Source organism: Caenorhabditis briggsae, assembly GCF_000004555.2.
Source record: "Caenorhabditis briggsae complete genome, chrX, whole genome shotgun sequence".
Lineage (NCBI taxonomy): Eukaryota > Metazoa > Nematoda > Chromadorea > Rhabditida > Rhabditidae > Caenorhabditis > Caenorhabditis briggsae.
In genome coordinates this window covers 10,306,986-10,330,736 of record NC_013491.2, presented here as the reverse complement: position 1 = coordinate 10,330,736, position 23,751 = coordinate 10,306,986, and the positions used below count along the sequence as shown (strand labels likewise).

Sequence of the window (23,751 nt, the reverse complement as noted above, 5' to 3'; positions counted from 1 at the left end):
AAAGGAAAAAATCGGGGAATTGTGTTTTAATGAACAATGGAAACGGAGACGAATTCGAGAAGGAAATGAAGCAATGGAAGCAATAAGAAAAGCGTTTCGAAGGGGGTTAAATGTGTGAAGTTGCTCTTGGTTAGATGGCGATCAAGCGTTTATTTGATGGTCAAGCGGTGGTTTTTTGCGTCTACAAGTCGTCGCGGTTAGGTGCCAAAGTGTCATAGCGAGATCCTCCTTGAGAATGGGTGGACGACGTCATTATCGGTTCGTTGGATGGAATCTCTACGATGGACGGATCACGTGGTTCGACGCCAGTGCGAGAGATCGAGTCTCCGGCACGTTGACCGAACGACGAGTCGCGTCCGCCGCCGCCACCGTAGACCGAGTCGCGATCTCTAATCGAGCCGCCGTACACCGATCCTAGAAAAGGGTTTTGATTGGTTTCAGGAGACATAGGGGTATATCGGCACATTAGGGTCGTATTGTGTTTTTTTGTAGGAAAATAGAGACGGACATGAAAAACGGATAAGAATTACTGTACATCTGTACACTAAGAAATCGGTGTATCAGGAAAAAAACATTAGGGAGTGGAAAAATGTGTACACACTAGTTTCTCGTGCTACGAGAAATGAATTATTCATCATGCTCCGTCTCTATTTTCCAAATGTTAATGGATTCTGAGAAGTTTCTTTAACGAAAAAAAAAGTCGAGAAGTTTTCGGTTAATCACGCGAGTGTGAGTGAAAAAAGAAAGACAAATTGGATTCAAAAATGGACGTTCACACAGAGGGTAGACGTTTTGTGAAAGTGTAAATTTCTAGAATTTATTGGTTTTCTGCACTCGATGGAATATGAATTTGTTGACCCTCTTCTCTGGTCTCACGGTGATGCATCTCACGAGTTTCAAACACCTCTTGATGCATCACCTCACGGCTTTTACTTCTATGTACACGAATAACCGGTGTGTTTTGTTGATGTGAGAAAGAAACTTCTTGTGGTGGATAAGTGTTGAATGTCACTTCCATACCGGAATCCTCAATTGTCGAGATTGGACGGCGATAGCTGCTTCCGGCATCAACGGCGCTTCTGAAGTCGGTGATGTGTGGACGGTGAGTTGGTGTGGATGTTCCAAATGGTGGAGTCAATGGGTTCGAAGCGAATGTCGAGCGTGGATAGAATCTGAAATTCTATTTTCTGAAATTCTATTTTCTAGGTTTTAAAAGTCATAATGAAATGTTAGAATTTAATGCAAGACAAAAAAACACATTATCCAAAATCTATCCCACTCACCCAACGGACCGGCTTCCTCCATTGATGATGGCATCAATGTTGTTGTCTCCATAGCTATTGCGAATTCCAAGAACATTGGATCCAAGACGTCCGATATCGTTGACCATAGAGCGATCAACATATTCACGTCTACGACGGCGTTCACCATCGAGTTGGTCACGGAGAATAGCAATCTGGTCTTCGAGTTGCTTGATGCGATTGCGATGAGTACGCTCACGGTTCTCAATGACTTTTTCGATCTGTAAATCCTCAATATCACACATGCCCTACACCTGATCAAGAACCTGTCCCTTCTCCTGACGCATTCTGATGAGTTGTCTCTCTTGCTCCTCACGCTGCTTGTTGGTAAGCTCCAAAATTCTGTTACCATTCTCCATCTCGAGTTGAGCAATCTGTTGCTGGAGTTGGGCACAGTTCTTGTAGAGCTCCTTATTCTCACGCTCCATAGCGTTCAACGACTTTTCGATAGCTTCACGTTGGAGTGCTGTCTCACGGATGGCGGCGTCAGTGCGGCGTTTTTCATTTTCGAGCTGAAACAATTTTGATAAAAAAAACTATTCCTGCAATTCTTCAGACTTACAAGTTCAATCTTCTTCATGAGAGTGGCCTTCTCCTTTTTCCATCCATCAGCAAGTTGAGAAGAGTTGCGTCTCTCGTTCTCCAATTGAGAAAGACGTCTCTTGATGTCTTCGAGTTCTTTGAGAGCGACACGTTTCTCGTTCTTAGCGGTTTCGAGCTGTTGGCGGAGATCGGTTTCGGTGGTTCTCATCGTGTTGACAACCTTTTCGACGGAAAGGAATCTGTCCTCGACACGGTTCTTCTCCGAGTTGGCGTCTTGGAGTTGACGTTGAAGCTCGGCAACACGGTTGTTCACGTCATGGACACGTTGTTTGTAGTCGCGGACTTCGCTACGAGCATTGAGAAGCTCGTTCTCCAACTGCTGCTTCCGAGTGTTGGCACCATTCAATTCATTTTGGGTATTGACCAGTTGGTCTTTGAGAAGTTGGTATTCATGTGAAGTTTTGCTTTGAATATCAATGGTTTTGCGAAGCTCGTTTTCAACACTTTCGGCCTTGGTGAGATCACGACGGAGTTTGTCGGTATCATCCTTCATGTCTTGGACCTTGGAGTCACTCAAACGAAGCGCTCCATCCAATTCCTTGATCTTTTCGGTAAGAATTTGGCGTTCACTTTCGAACGAAGCAATTTGGAGTTGGAGTTTGTTGGAGTCCGAGTCACTCTCACGCATCTTGGTCTCCAATTGGAAGCGGCTAGAATCCCATTGCTCTTCCTTGTCACGGAGAGAACGAATGTCAGTGTGAGCGTTGTCCAAATCGGTTCTCAAGTTTTTGAGTTGCTCCTAAAAACAATGTTAAGAATATTCCCTCAAGACGTGACGACTTACATTCAAGTGACGGAGTTGAGCTTCCTTTCCGCGAGCTTGAAGCTCAGCAGCAACCATCTTGGACTTCATCTGGCGACGCTCCTCATCTCTCTGCTTTAGAGCTTCCTCTTGGGAGCGGAGCAGAGTCTTGGCAGAAGCAAGGCGAGATTCAAGAGCACGTCTCTCTGAAAATTATAAAAATTGTGAATAAATTTCGATCTTAATTGTTTAGATTCATACCTTCCTCAGCATCTTGGAGGTTATCCTCAATGTTTCTGTAGCGAGTCTCCTTCTGGTTGATGGTGGTATGAGTCTCGGTAGTCTTCTTCTTCATTCTAGCCAAAGTGTCACGGAGCTCGTTGCGTTCCATTTCTAGCTTCTCAATCTTGTTGAGCAACGATTGGAGAGTTCCTTCAAGGTTAGCAATGTCGAATCCACCGTTCATGTTGACAGTAGTGGTTCCATCGATGTTGTTGATCACACGTCCACCGGCTGAAAAACAGTTTTTATAATTAGCATCGATTTTTTGTATAGCTTACCAGATGTTGCGCCTGGACGTCCACTGCTATAATCAGCAGATGGTGGGAACGGAACCGAACGAGGATAAGCAACATCGGACAAGTCCGAGTCACCGCGACCTATTTCGATTTCACGACCGAAATCAGATCCGCCTGGTCCTCCACTGATTCCGGTTTCAGCACCACCTCCACTGACTGGATCGTAGGCTCCCGAGCGTTGAGCGGATGGTCCTCCACCAATGACACTGGCTCCTCCATCAACATATCCGGTTCCTCCATCGACGAAAGTGTGGAAGTTGATGACACGGTTGGCGGATGATTGGAAACGACGAAGCGCATCCGAGAGAATGTCTCTCTCCGAATCGGCCTTGATGTAGTCTTGCTGGAGAGTAGCCAAGCGTTGTTCGGTGCTGTCAAGACGAGAGGTCAAATCATTGATCTCATACTTTCTGGCCTCTGAAAAATAATATTTTCGAAAGATTTAAGAAAGTCAAAATAGAATACCAAGTTCCTGAAGCGCATTGAGACGGCTGTCCTCAGAAACACGATGAGAATGAGCCAAATCATCAATGGTAGTTTGGTACTCATCGGATTTGCGCTGAATTTGCTCATTTCCAAATTTGAGCTCTTGGCTGAGTTTCTGAAGTTCATTACGAAGAGCGGTTCTCTCAGTATCAGAAGTGATGAGTTTGTCGTTGGTGTCTTGGAGCTCATTGCGAAGTTTAGTCAACTTGGTGTCGAATTGAGAAGCCAACTGGTTGAGATGATCAGCTTGTTTGGTCTTCTCGCGGAAGGCATTCTGAAGGCGTTCCTTTTCAGTCTTGGCATGGCTCAAGCTGCTCTTCAACTCCTTTAGTGCATCTTCAGCAGACTTGAGACGGTTCTTAAGACGGGTCAAATCGGCTTCCATGTTGGTGTTGTTGCTCTTAAGAACGTCATTTTCACGAAGTGCAGCATCCAAGTCTCCTCTCCATTTGTTGGAATCACTCTGGAGAGTGCTGTATTGATCCTCCAAAGAACGAAGACGATTTTGGGCACTCTCAAGGTCCATCTCCTTTTGGACAAGGTTGCCCTTGCTATCGGAGAGTTCGTCCTCCAAGCGGCGAATTTGTGAAGTCACTGAAAGAATTTTTTAAACGATGATCATACAATTTGAAAAACAAAAAACTTACAGTCGCGGACTTTAGCGGTGTGATCATTGACTGTCTTAGTCAAATGATCAATTCTGTCTTGAGCAGCTTGCAGTTGCGCCTTCAAAGCAGTGTTAGTGGTCTCAAGAGCCTTGGCTTCAGAACGGACGGTGTATGCATCAGTCTTCCATTTCTGGATTTCCTTATCAGCATCATTGCGGAAATCATCCCACTCATCCTTGATCTTCTGGTTCTGAGTGTAGAGACTGTTGACCTTCTCGTCATAGTCTCTCTTCTCTCTTTCAAGCACATTTTCACGGTTGAGAGAGTCAGCCAACTGCTTCTCCAAATTGTTAAGCTTGTCACGGAGATCATCTTCGACCGACTTCAAATTCTCAACAGCCTTTCCATACTGCTCCTTCTCATCATCCAAATCACTGAGATGCTTATCGTGAAGAGCACTGATGTCACTCTTGAGCTTGTCTATTTCAGCAGCATGTTTTCTCTTCAGCTCAGTGATGTCATTCTCAGTCTTGTCGTTTCCGCGACCAATCTGAGAAAGCTCATCTTCAAGCTCGCGGATTCTGCGCTCCAAATCGTCTTTGTCGTTCTCGAGACGCTCCAACTCTCTCTTCCAACGATCATTGATCTCACGAATCTTGTGCTCCGCGAGCTCATCATCATGATAACGATCGAGAATGTTCTTTTCAATTCTCTCGATTCTTTCCTTGGTGTTGGTGATAGTGTGAGTTCCACGTTGTCCAGTAGCATCTCTTCCATCACGTCCATCACGACCATGAATAACATCTCCAGTAGATGATGGAATGTTGATTTCACCACTTCCACGGCTCTCAATATCCTCAGCAGCTGGAATATAGACATCAGTTCCAGCAGCTCCACGGCTTCTGTTGGCGTCAGCAACACTGCTACGATCTCCGAAAGCTCCTCCATCAGTTCCAGTGGTGGTGCTATCGCGAGAGACACGTCCTCCTCTTCCCATATTAGCCAAGCGTTCCTTCAAGTCACGAATGTCTTGCTCCAATTGCTTGTTGACTTCAGAAGAATGCTTGAGGTCTTGCTTGGTATCATCCAATTCTTTGTTGAGAAGATTGGCACGAGACAAGTGTTGGTTAGCGGCATCTCTGGCTCGAGCTTCCTTTCCAACAAGTTCCTTGTTCTCGGTTCTAAGTTTCTCCAACTCGTTCTCCAATTTTCTGATGGTCTCCTTGAGAGCTTGAACATCTCCATCCAGCTTGAGCTTTTGGTTAAGAACCTCTTGCTTCTCCTTTTGAAGACGTTGGTTCAAATCATTCAACTTCTCAATTTCTCCGGAACGAGAATGCAGCTCATTCTCCAATTGAGTGAGTTTTCCTTGATGTCCCTTGATGGTGGTATCCAATTCGTCATTGTGGCGACGGAGAAGATTGATTTGACTCTCATAGTCGCTGATCGTTTGGCGAAGTTTATCCAACTCATCATTGCTGCGAGCTCCATTCTTCTGCAAGTCCTGACGTCCCTTGATTTCAGTCTCCAACTTGTGACGGATGTCGAAAAGATGACGAGCATGCTCATCCTTCTGCTTCTGGTAGTCATCACGTTGAATCTTGATTTCCTTCAACTGTTGCTCAGCAAGGTGAGCAGCCTTCTGGGCGTGCTCCAACTCTCCAAGAATCTTCTCGTTGTCACTATAGACACGATCGTACTTCTCACGCAAATCATCCAAGTCTTTCTGAATATTCTTGCGAATATCATCAGCGTAACGGAGTTGAGTTTCACGCTCCTCGATACGACGTTGGGTGCTGTTGTACTCGTTTTCGAGATCACGATACTTGTCCTTCAATGGATTGACTTCAGACTTCAATCTGTTGTTCTCGCGTAGAAGGTTTTCGATGCGACGATTGAGCTCATCGATACGAGTCTTGAACTCCTCCTGGATAGAATTGGTGTGCTCATCCATCTCATCACGAAGCTTGCGAGCGTCGTCAGTGGTGCTCTTTTGGAAGGATGCTTGCAACTTGGCGAGCTCATCCTCCAAGAACTTTCTGGCTTTTTCAGCAGCAACACGTTCAGCTTCAGATGCTCTAAGCTTGTCTTCCGTGCGACGAGAAGTGCGTTCAGTTTCGTCGAAACTCTTCTGGAGATTGCTAATCTCTCGTTTGGCATCAGCCAATTGTTTGTCGAGACGACGGCGAGCCTCATCAGCATTCTCGAACTTGTTCAAGAACTCCTTGGCTTGACTCTCAGCAATCTTGAGTTTCCTCTCCAACTGTTGAATGTCGTTGTCCTTGTTGCGGAAGGTGTTACGAACGGCACGAAGAGCCTCCGATGGTGGAAGTGGAGTCTTTCCTGGAGACAAGGATCTGGTTCTCTTGATCGAGACAGTTCCATCAACATTCTTTTCACTGTCCTGAGCCATTTCATGAAGCTTCTTGAGTGCACTCTGGTGCTCATTGAGTTTCTCGCGGTTGCGACGAAGTTCAGCCTCGAGCTCAGCAATCTTTCTCTGAGCATCATCTCCTTTAGACTCCAACTCGATGTTTCTCTCAATGGACTCCTCGTACTTGGTCATCAACTCCTTGTGCAATTCAGCATCTCCTTCCGAGCTGCCTCCTCCTCGAATCTTTCTCAATTCCTCAAGAAGTTCAGCACTCGATGCTCCACCAGCCTTTCCGGTATTAATTCTTTTGACAGTCTCAATCAGAACCTTCTCGTAGTTGTTGGTGGTTCTGTTCACATCAATTCCATCATCCAATCCGAATAGACCAAGCGAATCTCCTGCTCCTCCGGTGAAAGTAGCATTGCGAGAAATGCTGCTGACGTTGCGAAGAGCACGAGTGAACTCAGTCTTCTGCTTGTCGAGGTCCTCCTCGGTCTGGACCTTGAGATCAGAGAATTGCTTGCGAACACGTTGAAGTTCAGTCCACAAGTCCAACATCTTGCGTTGCTCATCGCTCAGATATTGGGCCAAATTCTGAAATCACCACGTATTATTCCCTTAAAATCGTTTCCAAGTTCTTACTCTCTCACGATTGACGAAAGTCTTCTCCTTATCTTTGCTATCATTAGCATAACGTTCGAACTCGCGTCTCAAACGATCATTCTCATCCTCCAGGGCCAACGATTTCTGACGCTCATTCTCCCATTGCATTCTATACTCATCGGAACGTCTTCTCTCCTCATCCAATCTTGCGATCATCTCATAGTTGGCATTTGGGTCTCCAGCTTGACCTCCTCCATATCCAGCAACTCCACTTGACCCGAATCCTCCGAGTCCAGCTCCAGTATGAACATTGACAGTGGTGAGCCCTCCGGCTCCACCTCCACCAAGAATGGTCTCACGCTTTCCGCGAGCTGGACTCCAGAGCTCCACGTTGTGGTTGGTGCTGAAAATATGTTGTTATCTGCCTGAAGTTAAAATTGGGTGTTACATGTAGGTGTTTCCTGGATCGTAGTTGTCAAAAATCATGACGTTGGAACTTGGGTCATCAAGCATACGGTTACGAGCTCCCACCATTCTTCCTTCAAGTTCAGCAATGTGTTTGCGGTACTCATGCACCTGAAAATGAGAATTATTTATATCTCGAATTGTCTTATAATAGTTACCTTGTTTTGGAGAGAAGCCATCATTTCGCTGTACTCTCTTTGTTGCTCAACGTTGTTGTCAATACGTTGGCGGAATTTGTTCAAGTCGTCCTGAAATTTTTGTCTCTCTACTGATTTTAGTCTTTGCCAATTAGTCAAATACCTGAGTACGGTCAAGACGAGCAACGGCGGCTCCACGAGAGCTATCAATCTCGAGAAGAAGATCATCATCGAAAGAAGATGTGTTGTGATAGTTGTTCTCACCAGATGTATCCCTGGAGTACTCATCCCTTAACAAGAAAACACGTGACTAATTGCATGCAACACGGCAACTTATTTATTTGAGTTGGATGTTGTAGTTGTTTTTTTCCAGCTTTTTCGTCAACGCGTGATGTTAGAGTTTGGTTTTAACACCAAGCGAGTTATAAGGCAAAAAGATGAAGACAATATTATGAGGTTTTGGACTATTATTTTTAACCTCAACTAGAATAATCTAACCTTCGATTTTAGACCTGATTCAACTTACCACGTGTCACTGTCATACTCATGAGTTTCCTCCTCCGTTTTCTTCATATGAATAGTGTACGAGTACGTTTTCAAACTGTCCGTTGTTGGACTTAAGAAATTAGAAATTAGATTTTTTGTGAATCCAAAAGTATACTAAGCCAGCTAGCGAGGCTCTCTATGAGACATAGGAATTTTCGGGAGTTTTGTTTTTTAGGTTTTTTAGGGAAAAACACAAATTTTTGGAGACAGACAACGGGGAGAAGATGTGCGGCGTGTAAATTGGGGGGTAGAGAGAGGGAGAGATACTCAAAAAAGAAGACATTGGTGGAAAATCTCGAGAGTGAGAGATTTTGCACCAAGCCGAGAAAGCGCATGCATGAAGCGTTTGACAAACTTTCACATACCAGTAGAACTCTCCGTAGTTGGAACGAGAGCCTGGGCTCTCCGGAGTTGGCTCCTTCGAGTCTGCAGACGGGATATGGATGGTTCCATCACCTCCTCCTCCAGAGCTTCGAGTATCGTCGTGGCTCGACATTTTGAGCTTGTCTAAAACAGGATAGAGATGAAAACTTGAGATGTCTAATTTTCTATTGGTGAAAAAGAAATGATGAGCAAAAGGATTGAAACAACTAGCGTGCATTTTTGGAGTCACATTACCTAGAAACGAAATTTTCTGATTCAAACTTCGAATTGCAAATCAAACAAAAATTTGAAAAAAAATAGCACACACACACACAGAAACCTTTTCTAGAAGATCGTTGAACTTTCTGTCGTTGCCGATCAAGGACCGATTCGGTTTCAGAAGGCGTCAAAGGCCGAACGGAGACTTTTCCCGAAATGTGCGTCCACTTGCCAGGAACGATAGCTTCGGCCCGTACAACTGGTGAACAAGATCTGCTAGTTGAACTACTAGAATTAGCGGTCGGCGGTGAAACCGGTGAGAGAGTTCTGAGCGCTTGAGATGGTGGATCGTGTAGGGCACTTTCCGGTAATGCTTCGCTCACAACTAGCTGACGACCTGGGGTGCTGCTATTTACGCCACAGCTGAAGAACATCCAATGGAGCACATCAGCATGCTGCAATAGTTATCTCCGGCAATTAATGGGGGAGCGAGTAGTGGAAGAGTTTTAGAAAGTAGAAAATAAGGGGCGAATGCTTGGCGGCAGCTTTGGAAATTGTTTACTAGGCGGAGGTCGTCTTTTTCTCAGTTTTCCGTAGAAGTATGGCAACAATTGGGGGGCCCGAAGCGCAAAACTAGTCTGTTTTCATTCCACCTCATTGAAATATGTTCTATGATGGCTGGAAAAACCTTGAGATGAGACAATGTTTAGAAAACAAAGTATTTTAAGTGGTGGTGTGGGCACTCAAAAAATTTTCACTTTTTCTCCGAACTTACTATTTCCCGATTTGGGCCAATTTGAATTTAGAATCAGAGTCAGAATCAAAATCAAAATCAGAGTAGTAAATCTCGGTTTAAATCTTTTTTCTCTAGTGAGATTGCATGTTTTGGTCTAAAGAGAGAGGAAGAGAAAGAGCAAGAAGGAAAGATGCGCTGTTGTGATGTAGATCGAATTTCAAAAAAGTCGCGAAGAAGACTGAGCATTCAATGGTGACAGGGGAGGTCGGAAGTCGGCATGTTTATTTGCCTGTTGTCTGTTCTTTTGTAATTCATTTTTCCCAAATATACATGTATATTCGCATAGATTCATAATAATAAAACTGAAATGCGTGCAGAGCAAACTGAGCGGATGGGAAAAAGAGGAGGAAGAGGATTGCTTGGCAACCAAAAAGAGCATAGGTATGCTGGAGAGCAGGTCATGTGTCCATGTTGCTCAAGGGGGCTACTAGAGTTTTTAGCTAGAAAAAAGGATGTCGTTGGTCATTTTTGTTCCTCCCACGCCCACTTATATAGTTATAATACTATTCTTCTTTTCTCAATCAGCACCTCAAATTGTGTGTCTCATTTGTTTTTGTTTTTGACATTGAGAAAACAAGGCATTCTTCAGTTTTTATGATTTTGGCTATTTACCAATAATATGAAATACACATGAACATACACAAAGAGCACAAGAGAGTCACCAATTTTGAAGCGCAAAAAAGGAAACTGCGGATGGTGGACAATTGTGACTTTGGCGCGCACACACGCAGCGGCTCTTTTTCCTCTTCTCCTAGTTGCTCTTTTTTTCACTCCTTACTAGGCCATCGAGGTAAACAAGTAAACATAGTGTGAGCCGATGAGAGAAGAGATGATGAAAAAAAGAGCAACGAGGGTTTTCGGAGCACGGACGACGACATCAGAGCCACGCCTTCTTTTGGAGTGGTTGGTGTGAGCCATCGATCTGGGAGGCGCGCCCCTTGCTCTGTGTTGTTGACGACGACAACAACAAACGGGGAAGGAAAAAGGGAAGTCTTGCGCTCCAAGAACGAGCAAAGGGTTGCTCTCTGGGCTCGCTTCTTGGAAACTCTGGGCCCTATGATGACTCTTTGAAATGTCGCCAAAAAAATGGTGGAAAACCTACTTTGGAATTAGAATATATGTATATGTGCAAAAGAGGCTTGGGAAATAGTACTAGTTCTTGAGTTGTAGGTTTTCTCAAGAATAAAAACTCTACTTTTTTTGTTCAAGGCAGTCTTGATAACGAGTGTATATCACAGACATAATCCGCTCTGTCTTCACACTTTCGAAACACACAAGAAAAAAACACAGAGAAAATAAGGTGATAGGCGCCGAACTGTTATTCTAACCTCCTCATTCCGCAACAAGCTATTCATGTTGATAAGATTGAAGGTTATAAAACACTTTTGTTATCATTGTCTCTCTCCACCCATTTTTAGTTCTAAATAGGGAATACTAGTTGTCGTCCCAAGGAAAAAAACGAATTATTGGTTGGACCCAAGGGACTATGAATGTCACCCCAAAAACAAGGGGAGCGAAGGGAACCCAATTGCTTGATATGTGGAGAACGAAGAGAAAATGCACCGACGACCTTCGGTTTCTACATAAATAAGCTGCTGCCAAGTAGTCCGCATGATATATGAATATGTCATTTCCTAGGGAGAAGGGGGCCCATGGATCAAAACCTTACCGGATTTGGATTCGAATTCGAGTTTTGTGCTCAGAAGGGAAGGTAGATAGAAAAAATCACAGGAAGAGGAGAATTCTGGTAAACGGGATGTTGTTCTTCTTCTCGTTTGCTTCTTCTTGAAATTATTCACGTGTTAGTGTATGTGTGCAAGTGTTTTTTATTCTCTTCCACCTCTCCAATTCTGTCCTCCAGCCGTTTTTTAGCTGACAGGAGCAAAAAGAGTTCGGGTGTGTGCACCTATTGATTTCTGGAGAAAAGAAGTGCTAGTTGGTGTTTGTTGGTTTGTTTGGTGGGAGAGAGGATAGTTGCAAAAAAGATAGAAGGGACAAAAAAGGACGGGGCGAAAGTTTGATGGGCACGTTGTGTCCTAAAGAAGAAAAGCCGACATGTCCCAGAAATTGACAAGGCACACACACACACAAAGACCAAAAAACCATCTGATTTCGATATTTGTGGATGGGGTTGAAATTTTCTTGTGGAAGTCGTAAAAATCAAAACTAGATTTTGAATTGTTTATGACAACGCATAAATTGTACAAACACATCTGGACTCATTCAGAAACAAAAATTTGTTTGAAAATTGTTTTTTGAATTTTCAACACCTACACACATTCACAACGAATATCTTTACGAAAAACGAGAAGAATTCTTCTTGTTCTACGAGTCAAGACTGAACGTAGTTAGTAGCAATGACTTTAATAGAATTGCTCAATACATTCCTCACCCTTGCCTTTCGGTCTTCCCAACCATTTCCTAACGCCTCATATAATTGCCATTCTCTTTGTGGCAAGAGCTACAATTGTGTGGCCGGTTTTGACCGCTGGTGCTGTCTTGTCGTCCAGCACATTTCATTTTCAATTCTTTCCAGAAAAGATGACTTCTTCTCCGTCTTCTTTTTTTCTCCTCATCTCATTCTCAAATGGCAGCCAATCGGTGTTGAGAAGGAAAAGAGATGAGGAAAATGGAAAAATGAAGTGAAAAGGAGAATAGAGCCAAATGTTGTTGATGAAGAAGTGTTTTTTGAGCTCGAGAATGAGAATGGGGGAAATGGAATTAGAATGCAAGATGCTTCTCGTTGTTTCAAAATTTTTGTAACGATGCACATTTATCTCCCAGTGCTTAATGGGGGTTTAGCGGAAACAAAGAACGGAGGGGCGACAAAAAAAAAGAAAACTTCCGAGATTTACAAAAAAAAATGGTGAAATAGTGTAATGGTTTTCACTCTCCTCTTGGCACTATTGGTATACATGTATATGTATTTATGTTGCCGTTGTTACCGGTTTTCTGCGGGTCAATGAACTTTGAAAGAACAACACAACGATTTCAAGGGGAGGTATATAGAAAAAGACGAAATAATATTCCAACCCTCCTAGAGACCGCATGAGTGCTTAGCGTACTAGGACTACGACTACTGAAATAATTATGTGTCATCCTAGTTCATTTCGCGCAAATTCGTATTTCTGGATTGACAGCATCGGGTGGTTTTTCCCGAATAATGTGTGTTTATGTGTGTCCTTTACAACCAATGAATAACCGAGTACCTATGTGTATTTTTTTCAGGGATACTTGTCCGAAGTCGGAGCGTCGTTGGTGGATGAGAAACTCAAACTGGGAATCGTCCCACCTACTGGGGTCGTGGAATTGGCGGCGCCAACATTCTACTACGATCGCATCGACCGCGCCAAGGCTAGAACCAAGGAACGGATTCAGTCAAGATACCCGAATATTGGACGCCGATTCCATCGTATCGGATTACCAGAGAAGGTAAGAGGGTTTAATAGTATAAATAAATTTTTTAAAAGTAAATTCCGTATGGGTGCTAGGGAAAAAAGAGTCATGTTTCGAAACAAACAAACAAAATGAGGTTTTGATTCCCTTTCTTTTGCCCTTATCTACCGCTTGTCAGGTTGGTGTCATTGAACCGTTCGAGAAAACTTTTTTTCGAAATTTTCTTTTTCGGAAAATTGTTGCCACATTAGTCACGCGCATTTTAATCAAATTCCTTAAACTGTAATGTTTGCGTGTGTGATTTTTTCATTACACTTGCCATTTTTGTTCTTGCCGCAGACGATTTAACCGAACACTTTCGGCACACAACAAAAGATAACGATGGTTCACAGATGCCAGAATAGACGCGAAAAATCTAAGACAAGATTTATGAACCGATCATTTTGCTGCAATCATCAACACACTGACTGGTCAGAGAGATAAACAAGGAACACTTTTTGTTTCGTTAAAGGGATATATTTTTCTATTTAAGGGATGGAGAGTGGTCAAAATAAGAAAACCAATTTTATTAGTTTCCAGTATAGAGAGGAAATTGTTGTTTGCTCAATTCTCCACCGTGCCTGGAGCAACCTCTGTTTTTGTCTCTTGAAGTTATCATGCGAAAATGGTATTATTTTCATAAACACATTTTTTTCATCTTAAAATATTCAGCTTCCAATTTTTCGCGGGATTTTCGTTGTTTGTGTTTTTGGTAGAGAAGGTCAGAACTTGTTTTTTAGTGTTCCTTTATATAAAGAAAACATCTTCTCGCAAGACAAAAACATTAAACTACTCGAGTTTTTGGTGTAAACAAGTTCCTATTGTTTCATTGTAAAAAAACACTAAACATGGAACAATGAGAGGAAAAAGAGCACACACTCTATATATTCAGTTATTCCGGAGGAAATGAAAACATATGGATAGAGAGAAAATGGAGAAAATGCTAATCCTCATGGATTGACAAGCATGGAAATGGGGATTTGATGGGAGGAGAAGGCGAGATAGATTTAGGAAACCAAGACATCAGGGGAAGGCGACCACCACCATCTGCGCGAAAACGAGTGTCATGCACGAAAAGATAAATTTGTGAGATACGGAGCCCTCCAGTAGAATTTTCATAGAATTTCACAACTGGAGCCAATTCATTGTGCATTGATGATGGAAAAAGGGGGAAGAATGCGGGAAGCACTCGGTCAATGTACCCATCTTAGGAGGACAGAGACAAGTGGAATAGCTAATTGGAATAGCCATTAGGGAGAACTATGGGTTCAGTGGAACAAGATTATTCCCACACTGAGTAATTACACTTATCTAATGTATTTTTACAGACTGGCAGCTTCCAATTGTTTGTCAAAGGATATCAAGATGCTGCACATTGGCTGAGAACCTGGGTCAATCAGCCAGAGACCGCGCCACCGCCGATCACTCAGAGAGAATTTCAGTTCTTGTTCGAGAAACTCGTCGCATTGGATTATATCATTCGCAACACTGGTGAGAAAAAAGAAAGAGTTCATAAACCAAACAAAATGTTCAGATCGTGGAAGTGACAACTGGCTTATCAAGTATGTCCTTGCCGATGTGATTGATCGCGCACCGGTTCATAACAACGAGGTTCCATGCGACCCCGCCAATGCTAAGCCTCAGGTATAACTTAAAAACTTCACTTTACCTTCAAAAATGCAGACGAAGAACTCGATGAACTTTAGAACAGTCAATGAAATGTTGGTAGAATGAGTGAAAGTAGTTGTTTTTCTAGGTGGAAAGATCGGGGGTGTAAGATAATTTTTCTAATTGGTTTTGGAAGTAAATGGCAAACTTGAGCGGTTACTTATAGCAGTTTCTTTTTGATGATACCGTGATTGTTTACATTTCTAAGAAAGAAGAGATTGAAATCGAAAGTGACGTTCTGAAAGCGATTAGTGAAGGACATTAGAGTATCGTCTGATTTGATTGTTGCAATGTTATTTTAAATCACAAAGCTAATGTTATCGTTGTAGCGTATGTTAACTAGATGGATTAGAGAGGATTGAAGTTTGAATCTAGAAACGATTGAAATCAGATTTTCCGAAAGGATAAAAAAAATTGGAGACTAGTTACTCTTATGTTTGAACAGACTGCACATAGTTGATTTTGGAAAGAACAACAGCCAGCTAGAAATATTGTAATGAAATATATTTCGGAAATTTTAGTTATGAAGGTATTTTACAAGAAATTTTCTTCAGAAAGTTGAAAATTAGATACTGTAGATACCGTATATTCCCAAGTGTATCTGATCAATTTCAGGATTTTGAAAGCTTTCGGATATGTCTTTTTTAAAATTATTTCAACGATCAAAAATTTTCCAATTCGATTAGTTTTGAATTTCCCAAATTCCAAACACATTACTTTTGAATAAACAAATAATCCGAATGAATGTTTCCAAACACTTATAAAAACTGTAGAACTCAAATACCGTAAATGCTCTAATGAAAGCCCACTCTCATCTTCTTTAAAAGATATAGATATAAAAAATGGTCGATGATAAATCACTTATCGTGATATAACCAATATCATCGGTTCACAGATTTTTGAGATATCTCATAGAAACCGAGATATTTAAACTCATAACTGTAGTATAGGACTGGGTTCTATCGAAGCTTAGCGTAGGATTGCAACTTGGCACACTATGAGTTTTAAGTTACACTAGACACAAACGAAATCCTATGAACTATATCAATCAAAACATTTTGCTCATCCTATTCTAATTTTCAGGTACCTGGCGACGAGAAGCTCATCGATTTGGTCGACTCGGAAACAATTCCAGACGGTGGGTATTTATCGTATGTAGATACAGACTTGAGCGGCTTCTCGATACGACGTCCATGAGTTGTCGTGTCCACTCCCGAGTCGCTGCTCATAAACGAAAATGCACGGTCACGCTCATCCTGCTCAGCTTGAGGATCGCTCATAGTTGCGCAATCAGCTGAGACTGTTGTAGTAATTTGAGAAAATCTCTGAAATTGAAAAACGTTGAAATTAGACAACGATGAAAGTTGGGAAGAGGAAAAAAATAATCTGAAATGGTGAACATCTGGCAGAACTGACTGGCTCGAAAGGCGGAGAGAGTTTTGGCGGCAACACCAACCGACCTTCTACAAAGGGAGAAAGTAAACAACTCAATTCTGTTTCTCTACAGATTCTACTTTCTAGCGTTCCCTCTGAGGTTGTTTTTGCGACGTCTGCCACCACCGACTCTCTCCGAAGCACCTCCCACTTCTCACTCTCTCTCTATCAATGCTACAGTATCTGTTTTCAGTTGTTTTCGCTCTCTGGAAAAAAAAATTTCTTGTTATTGGACACGCCCACTTTTCCAACATCTGGGTTGAAGGGTGTTTTGGTCTGCGAGTTGGCTGTTTTTCGAAACGAACTTGAAAACCACGCCTCATTGTTTTTGATCGGATTGAAAGAGCGAGAGAACGGAATGTGATTGTTGATTTGAGAATTCAAAAAATAGGAAAGAGAGAAATGGTACAGTAGTTGACTGGGTGGTGAAAAGTAGTTAGATAATTAAGTTTTGTCTTCTGATACTTCCTTCAGAAGTCGTAAAACTGTTGCCAAACGGGGAAAGGGAAATACGATCAACATAAACAAGATGGAATGTTGGTACTAGGATATCAAAATTGAGAGGAACGATGTTTTAATAAATACATAATAATTCTAAACTTTCGAGACTGTTGCGATTTTTCGATTTCTTGAAAAAGGTGTTTTTATTTCCACAGTAATAGCAAAACTTGATGTCATCGATCCGAATATTCATAATTCTCAAAGATAATTTTCTTTAATACGATTTTGTATAGGTTTTTGTTTCTCTTGTACAACAAGTGATGTTCCAAAAGGACAAATTCTGGAACCTCAAAAACTAAAATAATATCAATATTTTTCAAATTTGTTCAATTAATTTGTTATGATTTCTGTGATCAGGTAGGCCCATGCCAGTTGGAATTCTTGAGAATTTTGATCAGTCGATCAACTGAATAATCGTGTTCTGATGATGGTTCTGTTTTCATAAAAGTACCACAAATCACTAATATTTATAGTACCATGGAATCCCCATCCAACAATATAGTTCTTGTTTTTAGCGAAACCAATGCAGCAAGCAGAAAGAAAGCTAGATCTAACAGCCGTTCTCAATTAATTGATAGCCTTGCTTCTATCGATTTCGCCCCCAAATCCCACTATATTTCTCAATTTCAGCACAATTCGGATCGCCCAATCTTCATGATCCAGCACCCGCTGAGATTGAGTGGGCCGACGTTTCGATTCCAACTGTCGACGTTGCTGCCATTGATAACGGATTGGCGTTCCCGTTCAAACATCCGGATGAGTGGAGAGCGTGTAAGTTGTTGTTTTTTTTTGTGATGAGATGAGACAAGGAGGAACTTGGGCAGTCAAATTTTGGGGAGGGGAGACGGTCACCTGTGGGGTCTGTAAATGTCAATCATAACATCTGAAAATATGAGTGGCAACTCCTAATTGTGGTTAAAATGAGGTTGAAAGATCAACAGTTGATTATGATTTGTTTCGGGTCCAGATTCCAAGGGTATATCAAGAAATGGTTTAGTTCTTAGGTATATGGGGTCCAAGGGTACTTTGGTTTATTCTTACACATTGGAGAATGAAAGAAAACCACTTAGTTTTTACATATTCGATTTTTCTATACATGAAAAACTCGATGTACCTTCTTCTGATGCACTCTTGGTGACGGCTTCTGTTTCAGAAAAATGTTCAAATTGGGAGTTCTTGGTAAATGAGTTTTTCCCACGATCTTGAAATTTCAATTACAAAATTTGAATGTTGATAGTCTTGTTTTTGAAGTTAGCTTCGATTATTCACAGAACAGAGTACAAAGTTTAATTTTCAAACCAAAACGCTCTATTGAAATCAACATGTTTTGAAACAGGTCTGAATTTTATCATTCAACTATCCTTCAGCATTCCAAATATTTCCAAAGTTTTACTCATTTAACGATTTCCACTGATTTTATGTCTTTTAGATTATTTTATGGCAGGCGACAGCTGTTCCAACACTAGTTGTTTACCACAGGATTTTGAACAAAGCGAGAAAGTATACAATGACCTTTTCAGGATGTTTTTTCAAATTTATTTGGCAACATACACACGCACAGACATATTTTTGACCGTCGAACTCTCAAAATAGTTTTTTGGATGTTTTTGTGTGGAGAAAAATACGCGCAGAATTTGTTTGGCATGCTGTTTTGATCATTGTTCGATCCATCAGCCAATTTTTTATGGGTCGCCACTTTGTGGCTTTTTGATGATCATTTTAGGCGGTCTGACAAGACAATGACAACGAAATTCGTCTTTTGAACTGAGCGCTAGAGAGCATGAGAGTGAAACTTCCAAGTTGGAACAGTTTGAACAAGTGATTGCGGAAAATTTAAAATTCAAATGATTTGTTTACGATTCTCAATTTTTGCAGGAAAACAATAGAACAGAACTTGTTTCCAGGTATAAATTGACCGTGTGTTTTTCTGTGATATCAAAATGTGTGAAAGTGATTTATTATCATTTTTCTGATTAGAACTTCATTGTAAACAGAAAAACGCTAAAATTTTGTTTTGGAATTTCAACAGAAAGGAAAACTGAAAGCGGAAACCGCACAAAAACAATTTCTCTTCCAGATCCATTTGGATGGGCACTTCTCCCACAGGCTCGTATTCCATTTTCTGATGAGATTGTCGACTTGCTTCTGCCAAAATTGGATGATACGAAATGGGTCAGGGAGCTTTGTGAGGATCTTCGACGTGTCTTCAAGGTGAGAAATAAAAATTTATAGCTTTAGACTTTGCCTAAAAATTGATTACCGTAAAATTCAGTAATAGAAGGGGCCCACACTCTAAAGTTTGTGCTCAACTATCTTCATTCCTATGCAACATATCAAAATGTCTCAAACGACAAAACACTTTTTATAGTATGATTAATAATCAGTTAACACTTTCTTATTTTTCAACATAGAAAATTGGTTCAAAATTGAAATTTCCTGCTACAGGTTTTACCGTATGTGGTCGGTTGGTCAAAAACATCGTAAATCTTCATTCACAATCATAGAAAAGATACATATTTAAAAATAGAGTATGAACTTATCAGAAAAACCTGATTAAGAAGACTTTATCAAAAGATAAGGACGGATTATGAACGTTTTTGAATCTCTCAAAAACTACTTTTATAATAGGTATTAAACTTTGAGCCTCGGAAATTGCCACGGCTTAAGAGAAACCAGCACCAAGAACTCAGTTTTACACATAAGTCATTTTTTGGGAAATTGGAATATTTCGAAATTGAGCTGAAAATTTTTTTGCAGTTCGAAATACCGCTCAAATTTCTAAAAATTCTCATGTGTGCTCAATTTCCTAAGTTTTACAAAAATACAATTCTCTTCAAATTTCCAGAACGACAAAGGATTCGACAAGAAAATCTTTGAGAAGCAAATGTCGGTGATGCGTGGACAAATCTTCAACTTGCGCGAAGCTCTGATGAAGAAGAAGAGCCCATACCAACTTATCCTGATGCCACCGCAACTGATGGTTGAAGTCAAACAAAAGAAGAAGAAATCCAGAAGATCCCGCAACGCTGAGTACGAAGAGGCCCCCAACTATGATTGTAAGTTTTTTTTTTCATTTACTTCAGAAAGAACACTCTTTCTTCCCTACTCCGCTGTGTAAAAACCATCCGTCAACTCTTCTCACGTTTACAGCGGACGTCTCTGGTGTGCACAGCACATCTGGCCATGTGGAAACTGAGCAGCCTGGACCTTCCACGTCGACTGCTGCAGCTGCTAGTGGTACTGGGCCATCGACTTCGTCTGAGGCAGGCGGCGCATCGAGTGTTGGCTCCAAGTCGTGGCAGGAGACCTATGAGCAAAAAGTGCAGACGAAGACCCCATTCTTCCGTTGGTGGTAAATCCCCTTACCATCTACAATGTATACACATCTTCTCACATCTATCATTTTGTTTCTTTTTGCAAACTTCTTTCTCTAACATTTCTTTCTGACAAAAAATCCCTCAATCAAAAAGAATTCCTAAAATTTGATTCCTCTTTCCCTTCCCTCAATTTCACTACAAGTAGTTGATCTGCTATTTTTGAACTCGGTTATTGTCACACATTGTCATTGCGTATATCAAGTAACTGCTGAGCTTTATTTATTATTTTCCTATCCTATCTAGCTCTTTTTTCCTGGACTGTTATCTCTTCTAACAAGGTTTGTATTAAATTTGTGTTGTGACTATCCAATCCTTTCCATCAGATCCCTCATTTGTAAATGAAATGATTCTACAACGAAAACTCTTTTTTTTCTCTTTTTCTTCGATTTTCTCATGATCAAACAATCCATTTCGGTTGTTCCATTCGAATTATATATCTGTTCGATATATCCATTCAGCCTTTATCTCTTTCTTTGTTTTCGTTCCTTCTAACTAGGTAACTGGGCCGTCGTAGAAAGAAAAAAAACGATAGAAGATACGAAGACGGGTACCCTTGAGTGATAATCAGAGAATTGCCGCGCGCGTACGGGATTTATGCGAGATATGGTTAAACAGATAAGTTGTTGTATTGTGGTGGAGTGATTTCGGGTCACAGCCCAGCACGACTCCAGGGTCGTCGGGTGAGGATGAGATGTGAAAGAAGATTTAGGTGACGTGTTCCAGGCGGAGACGACATCTGTGAAGCAGACAACGACGGAAAGAAGGTTCTCGAAACGGTCCTCAGCTGTCGCCTCTGGCTTGCACCTATATAAAAAGCGTTGTGGACGCGCGTCGCCGAGTGACCTATTACTTCTTCTTCTCATTTGTTTATACGTGAAGTAGGAGGCTTGAAGTAAACGAAGTATAATTGTTTATAATGAAGATCGTTTGTTTGGATCTTGACCTTTCAGAAATTTGAGAGAGTCTGTGTGGTTGCACACTTTTGCAGACTTTTCTTATCCGATTCGAAAGCGTCCATTAGAATTCGAATTCGAATTTGCACTCCTAATTTTCAATTAGTATCCAGTTTTCTCAGGTATATATTCGCAGGTGTAACTGAAGGTACTTGGCAGTTGCTTCAAAAAAACTTTTATTTCGATTGTACGAGAAAATTTTCGAAACAAGAGACCTTCCTATCTCTTATCCTATCCTTCCTCGAGTCGTCGATTTTGGTACACGTGGCTCTCACAGTTTGTGTGTGTAGTCTTTTCTCCTCATCCTCTCTCTAAGATACACTCACAGTTGAGGATGAATGTGTCTTCTCTCGTCGGTTTGGCGGGGCTGTTCTCTTCCGTAGTATTCTTCTAACCCCCAGTGTCGGTGCACTCTCCCCGCTCGACAGTGTGTCTCAATGTTTTAACTTAACCTCTGGCTGCGTCTCCAAGTACTCCACACTCTTTTTTGCTCGCATAAAGAAATTGGCAGGCACTGACCCCGATGACCATCTTGTCTCTTTCTTTTTCTTCAACGCAAGAGAGTATCTGACGTGTCCCGCTCATTTTATATTGAACCTGTAGACGCCCCACAGCATAAGTAACGGAGAAGAAGTAACGGGTTTATCCTATCCATTTCTTTTTTTCTCTGTTCTGAACGACTTCCCTGTTCTTCTAGATGTTCAGAAGTCAGAATCAAGAGAGATTGATGCGTATGTCCTATGTCCACGTGTACTAATTCTTTATAAGAAAACCCAAGGCTATTTGAAAAAAAAACGCCCAAGTTATTCAGACCTATCTTCATTAGTAGCTAAGAATATGGGAATTTATTTGCGTGAGTGTGAGCTGGGTAAGAGTTATCGAGGAACTGTCAACACTGGCGGGGTTTTGAGGTTGACAGTTCGCAAGCAGGCCAACTCACCACTTCCAATCGGGGCGTAAATTTTGGACTGCTATCCTGTCTTCTTCTTCTTCCTTCTTCCCCGGTTTTTCTGTTATATACACCTCCTTCTCGTTAAGGACGGTGCATAAAAAGTGTCCCCGATTGCTTGACCTAGTTATGTATATCCTTTTAAGCGAGCTGCGCATTAAGTAATTTGTCAATTTGCTTCGTCGCATTTTGTTTTTCCTCTCCTCTTAATCATCTTTCTTCTCATCAATAAAGTTTTCAGGTAGTGTAATCTAACACAGAATGAAGGTCCTTCTCATCGTCGGCCTCCTTGCCGTTTCCACGCTTGCATCTCATCACTCTTCGGATCCAACGAAGGACGGAGAACACTTCAAGGTAACTGTCAGAACCTATTCAAACGTTATGCATAATGAATCGAATTGCAGGGAAAGGAACATGACAAGAAGTACGATCACGAACAGTTCCTCGGAAAGGACACCGCTGCCGAGTTCGACGAGTTGACCCCAGAGAAGTCCAAGGAGAAACTTGCGTAAGAATGTTAGCTGCTATATTCTCATAAGAAAAGTTGAATTTCAGCAAGCTTGTGCCAAAGATGGATGCCGACAGCGATGGATTCATTGAGGAGAACGAACTCAAGGATCACATCAACTTCATGCAAAAGAGATACGTGAACAACGACGTTGACCGTACCTGGAAGAACTACAAGGCCGAGAAGATCGTCGATGGAAAGATCAAGTGGGAAGACTACAGAGAGATGGTCTACGGATCCGCCGACGGAGCCGGACAAGAGCTTTCTCCAGAATACGCCAAGATGATCGCTCGTGACGAGAAGAGATGGGCTGTCGCTGACTACGATTCTAACGGAGCTCTTGACAGAACCGAGTACGGATGTTTCATGCATCCAGAGGACTGCGATCACATGAGAGACATCGTTGTCGCCGAGACTGTCGACGATATTGACAAGAACAAGGACGGATCTGTCGATCTTGAGGAGTACATTGGAGATATGTACAGGCCAGAAGATTATCCAGAGTTGGCCGGAAAAGAACCAGACTGGGTTCAATCTGAGCGCGAAATGTTCAAGGAGCACAGAGACAAGGATGGAGATGGAAAACTCAACCAGGTGAAATTTGTTAAATTTTGTAGATTAAATTTCACCAATTTCAGGAGGAGATGCGCGACTGGATCATGCCAGTTGGATTTGATCACGCCGAGGCTGAGGCTCGCCATTTGGTTGGAATCGCCGACGACAACAAAGACGGAAAGCTGACTCTTGACGAGATCGTCGCCCACTACGACACCTTCGTCGGATCCCAGGCCACCGACTACGGAGAGCAACTCCAGAAGCACGACCCAGCCGAGCTCTAAATTGTTGATTATGTTTTATGACAGCAGTATTACAATTTCTCCTCTCAGAGATGTGTTAATAATTATAATAATTATATGTGTCACTGGTCGTTTGCATTCATTCATACTTAACTCTTTATGTTATAATTTTCAAAAATTATTTTTCAAATTTGCGTATTCACCATGTTTTGCCTTATTTGATTTTTTTTCTCTTTCACGAGAGTTCCAAACTGCATTTTTACTGATTTTCCTTAAACTGGTTTCTTTTTTTGTCAACAATAAATTGT

The 23,751-nt window shown here is 41.7% G+C and overlaps 3 protein-coding genes across 3 annotated transcripts; 2 read left to right on the top strand and 1 right to left on the bottom strand.

Moving 5' to 3' along the window:
- Positions 1-181: 181 nt before the first annotated feature.
- On the bottom strand, positions 182-9,459 carry Cbr-lfi-1 (the record flags this gene model as incomplete). The annotated part of the gene is made up of 17 exons (XM_045239665.1): positions 182-414; positions 877-1,172; positions 1,284-1,531; positions 1,568-1,813; positions 1,864-2,643; positions 2,689-2,852; positions 2,908-3,159; positions 3,207-3,641; positions 3,690-4,304; positions 4,358-7,286; positions 7,335-7,698; positions 7,744-7,871; positions 7,919-8,023; positions 8,061-8,187; positions 8,424-8,513; positions 8,809-8,950; positions 9,147-9,459. 17 exons carry the CDS (start codon positions 9,457-9,459, stop codon positions 182-184), a joined length of 7,467 nt encoding a protein of 2,488 aa, XP_045095454.1.
- A 3,525-nt stretch (positions 9,460-12,984) lies between these two features.
- Positions 12,985-20,215, top strand: CBG14577 (the record flags this gene model as incomplete). Its single annotated transcript, XM_002644572.1, has 9 exons — positions 12,985-12,996; positions 13,050-13,253; positions 14,585-14,747; positions 14,791-14,900; positions 16,008-16,062; positions 17,490-17,630; positions 18,937-19,070; positions 19,705-19,915; positions 20,010-20,215. 9 exons carry the CDS (start codon positions 12,985-12,987, stop codon positions 20,213-20,215), a joined length of 1,236 nt encoding a protein of 411 aa, XP_002644618.1.
- Positions 20,216-22,399: 2,184 nt separating this feature from the next.
- Positions 22,400-23,485, top strand: Cbr-calu-1 (the record flags this gene model as incomplete). Its single annotated transcript, XM_002644571.1, has 4 exons — positions 22,400-22,492; positions 22,543-22,646; positions 22,694-23,240; positions 23,285-23,485. The coding sequence occupies 4 exons, from the start codon at positions 22,400-22,402 to the stop codon at positions 23,483-23,485; spliced, it is 945 nt and encodes a 314-aa protein (XP_002644617.1).
- Between the last annotated feature and the right edge of the window lie 266 nt (positions 23,486-23,751).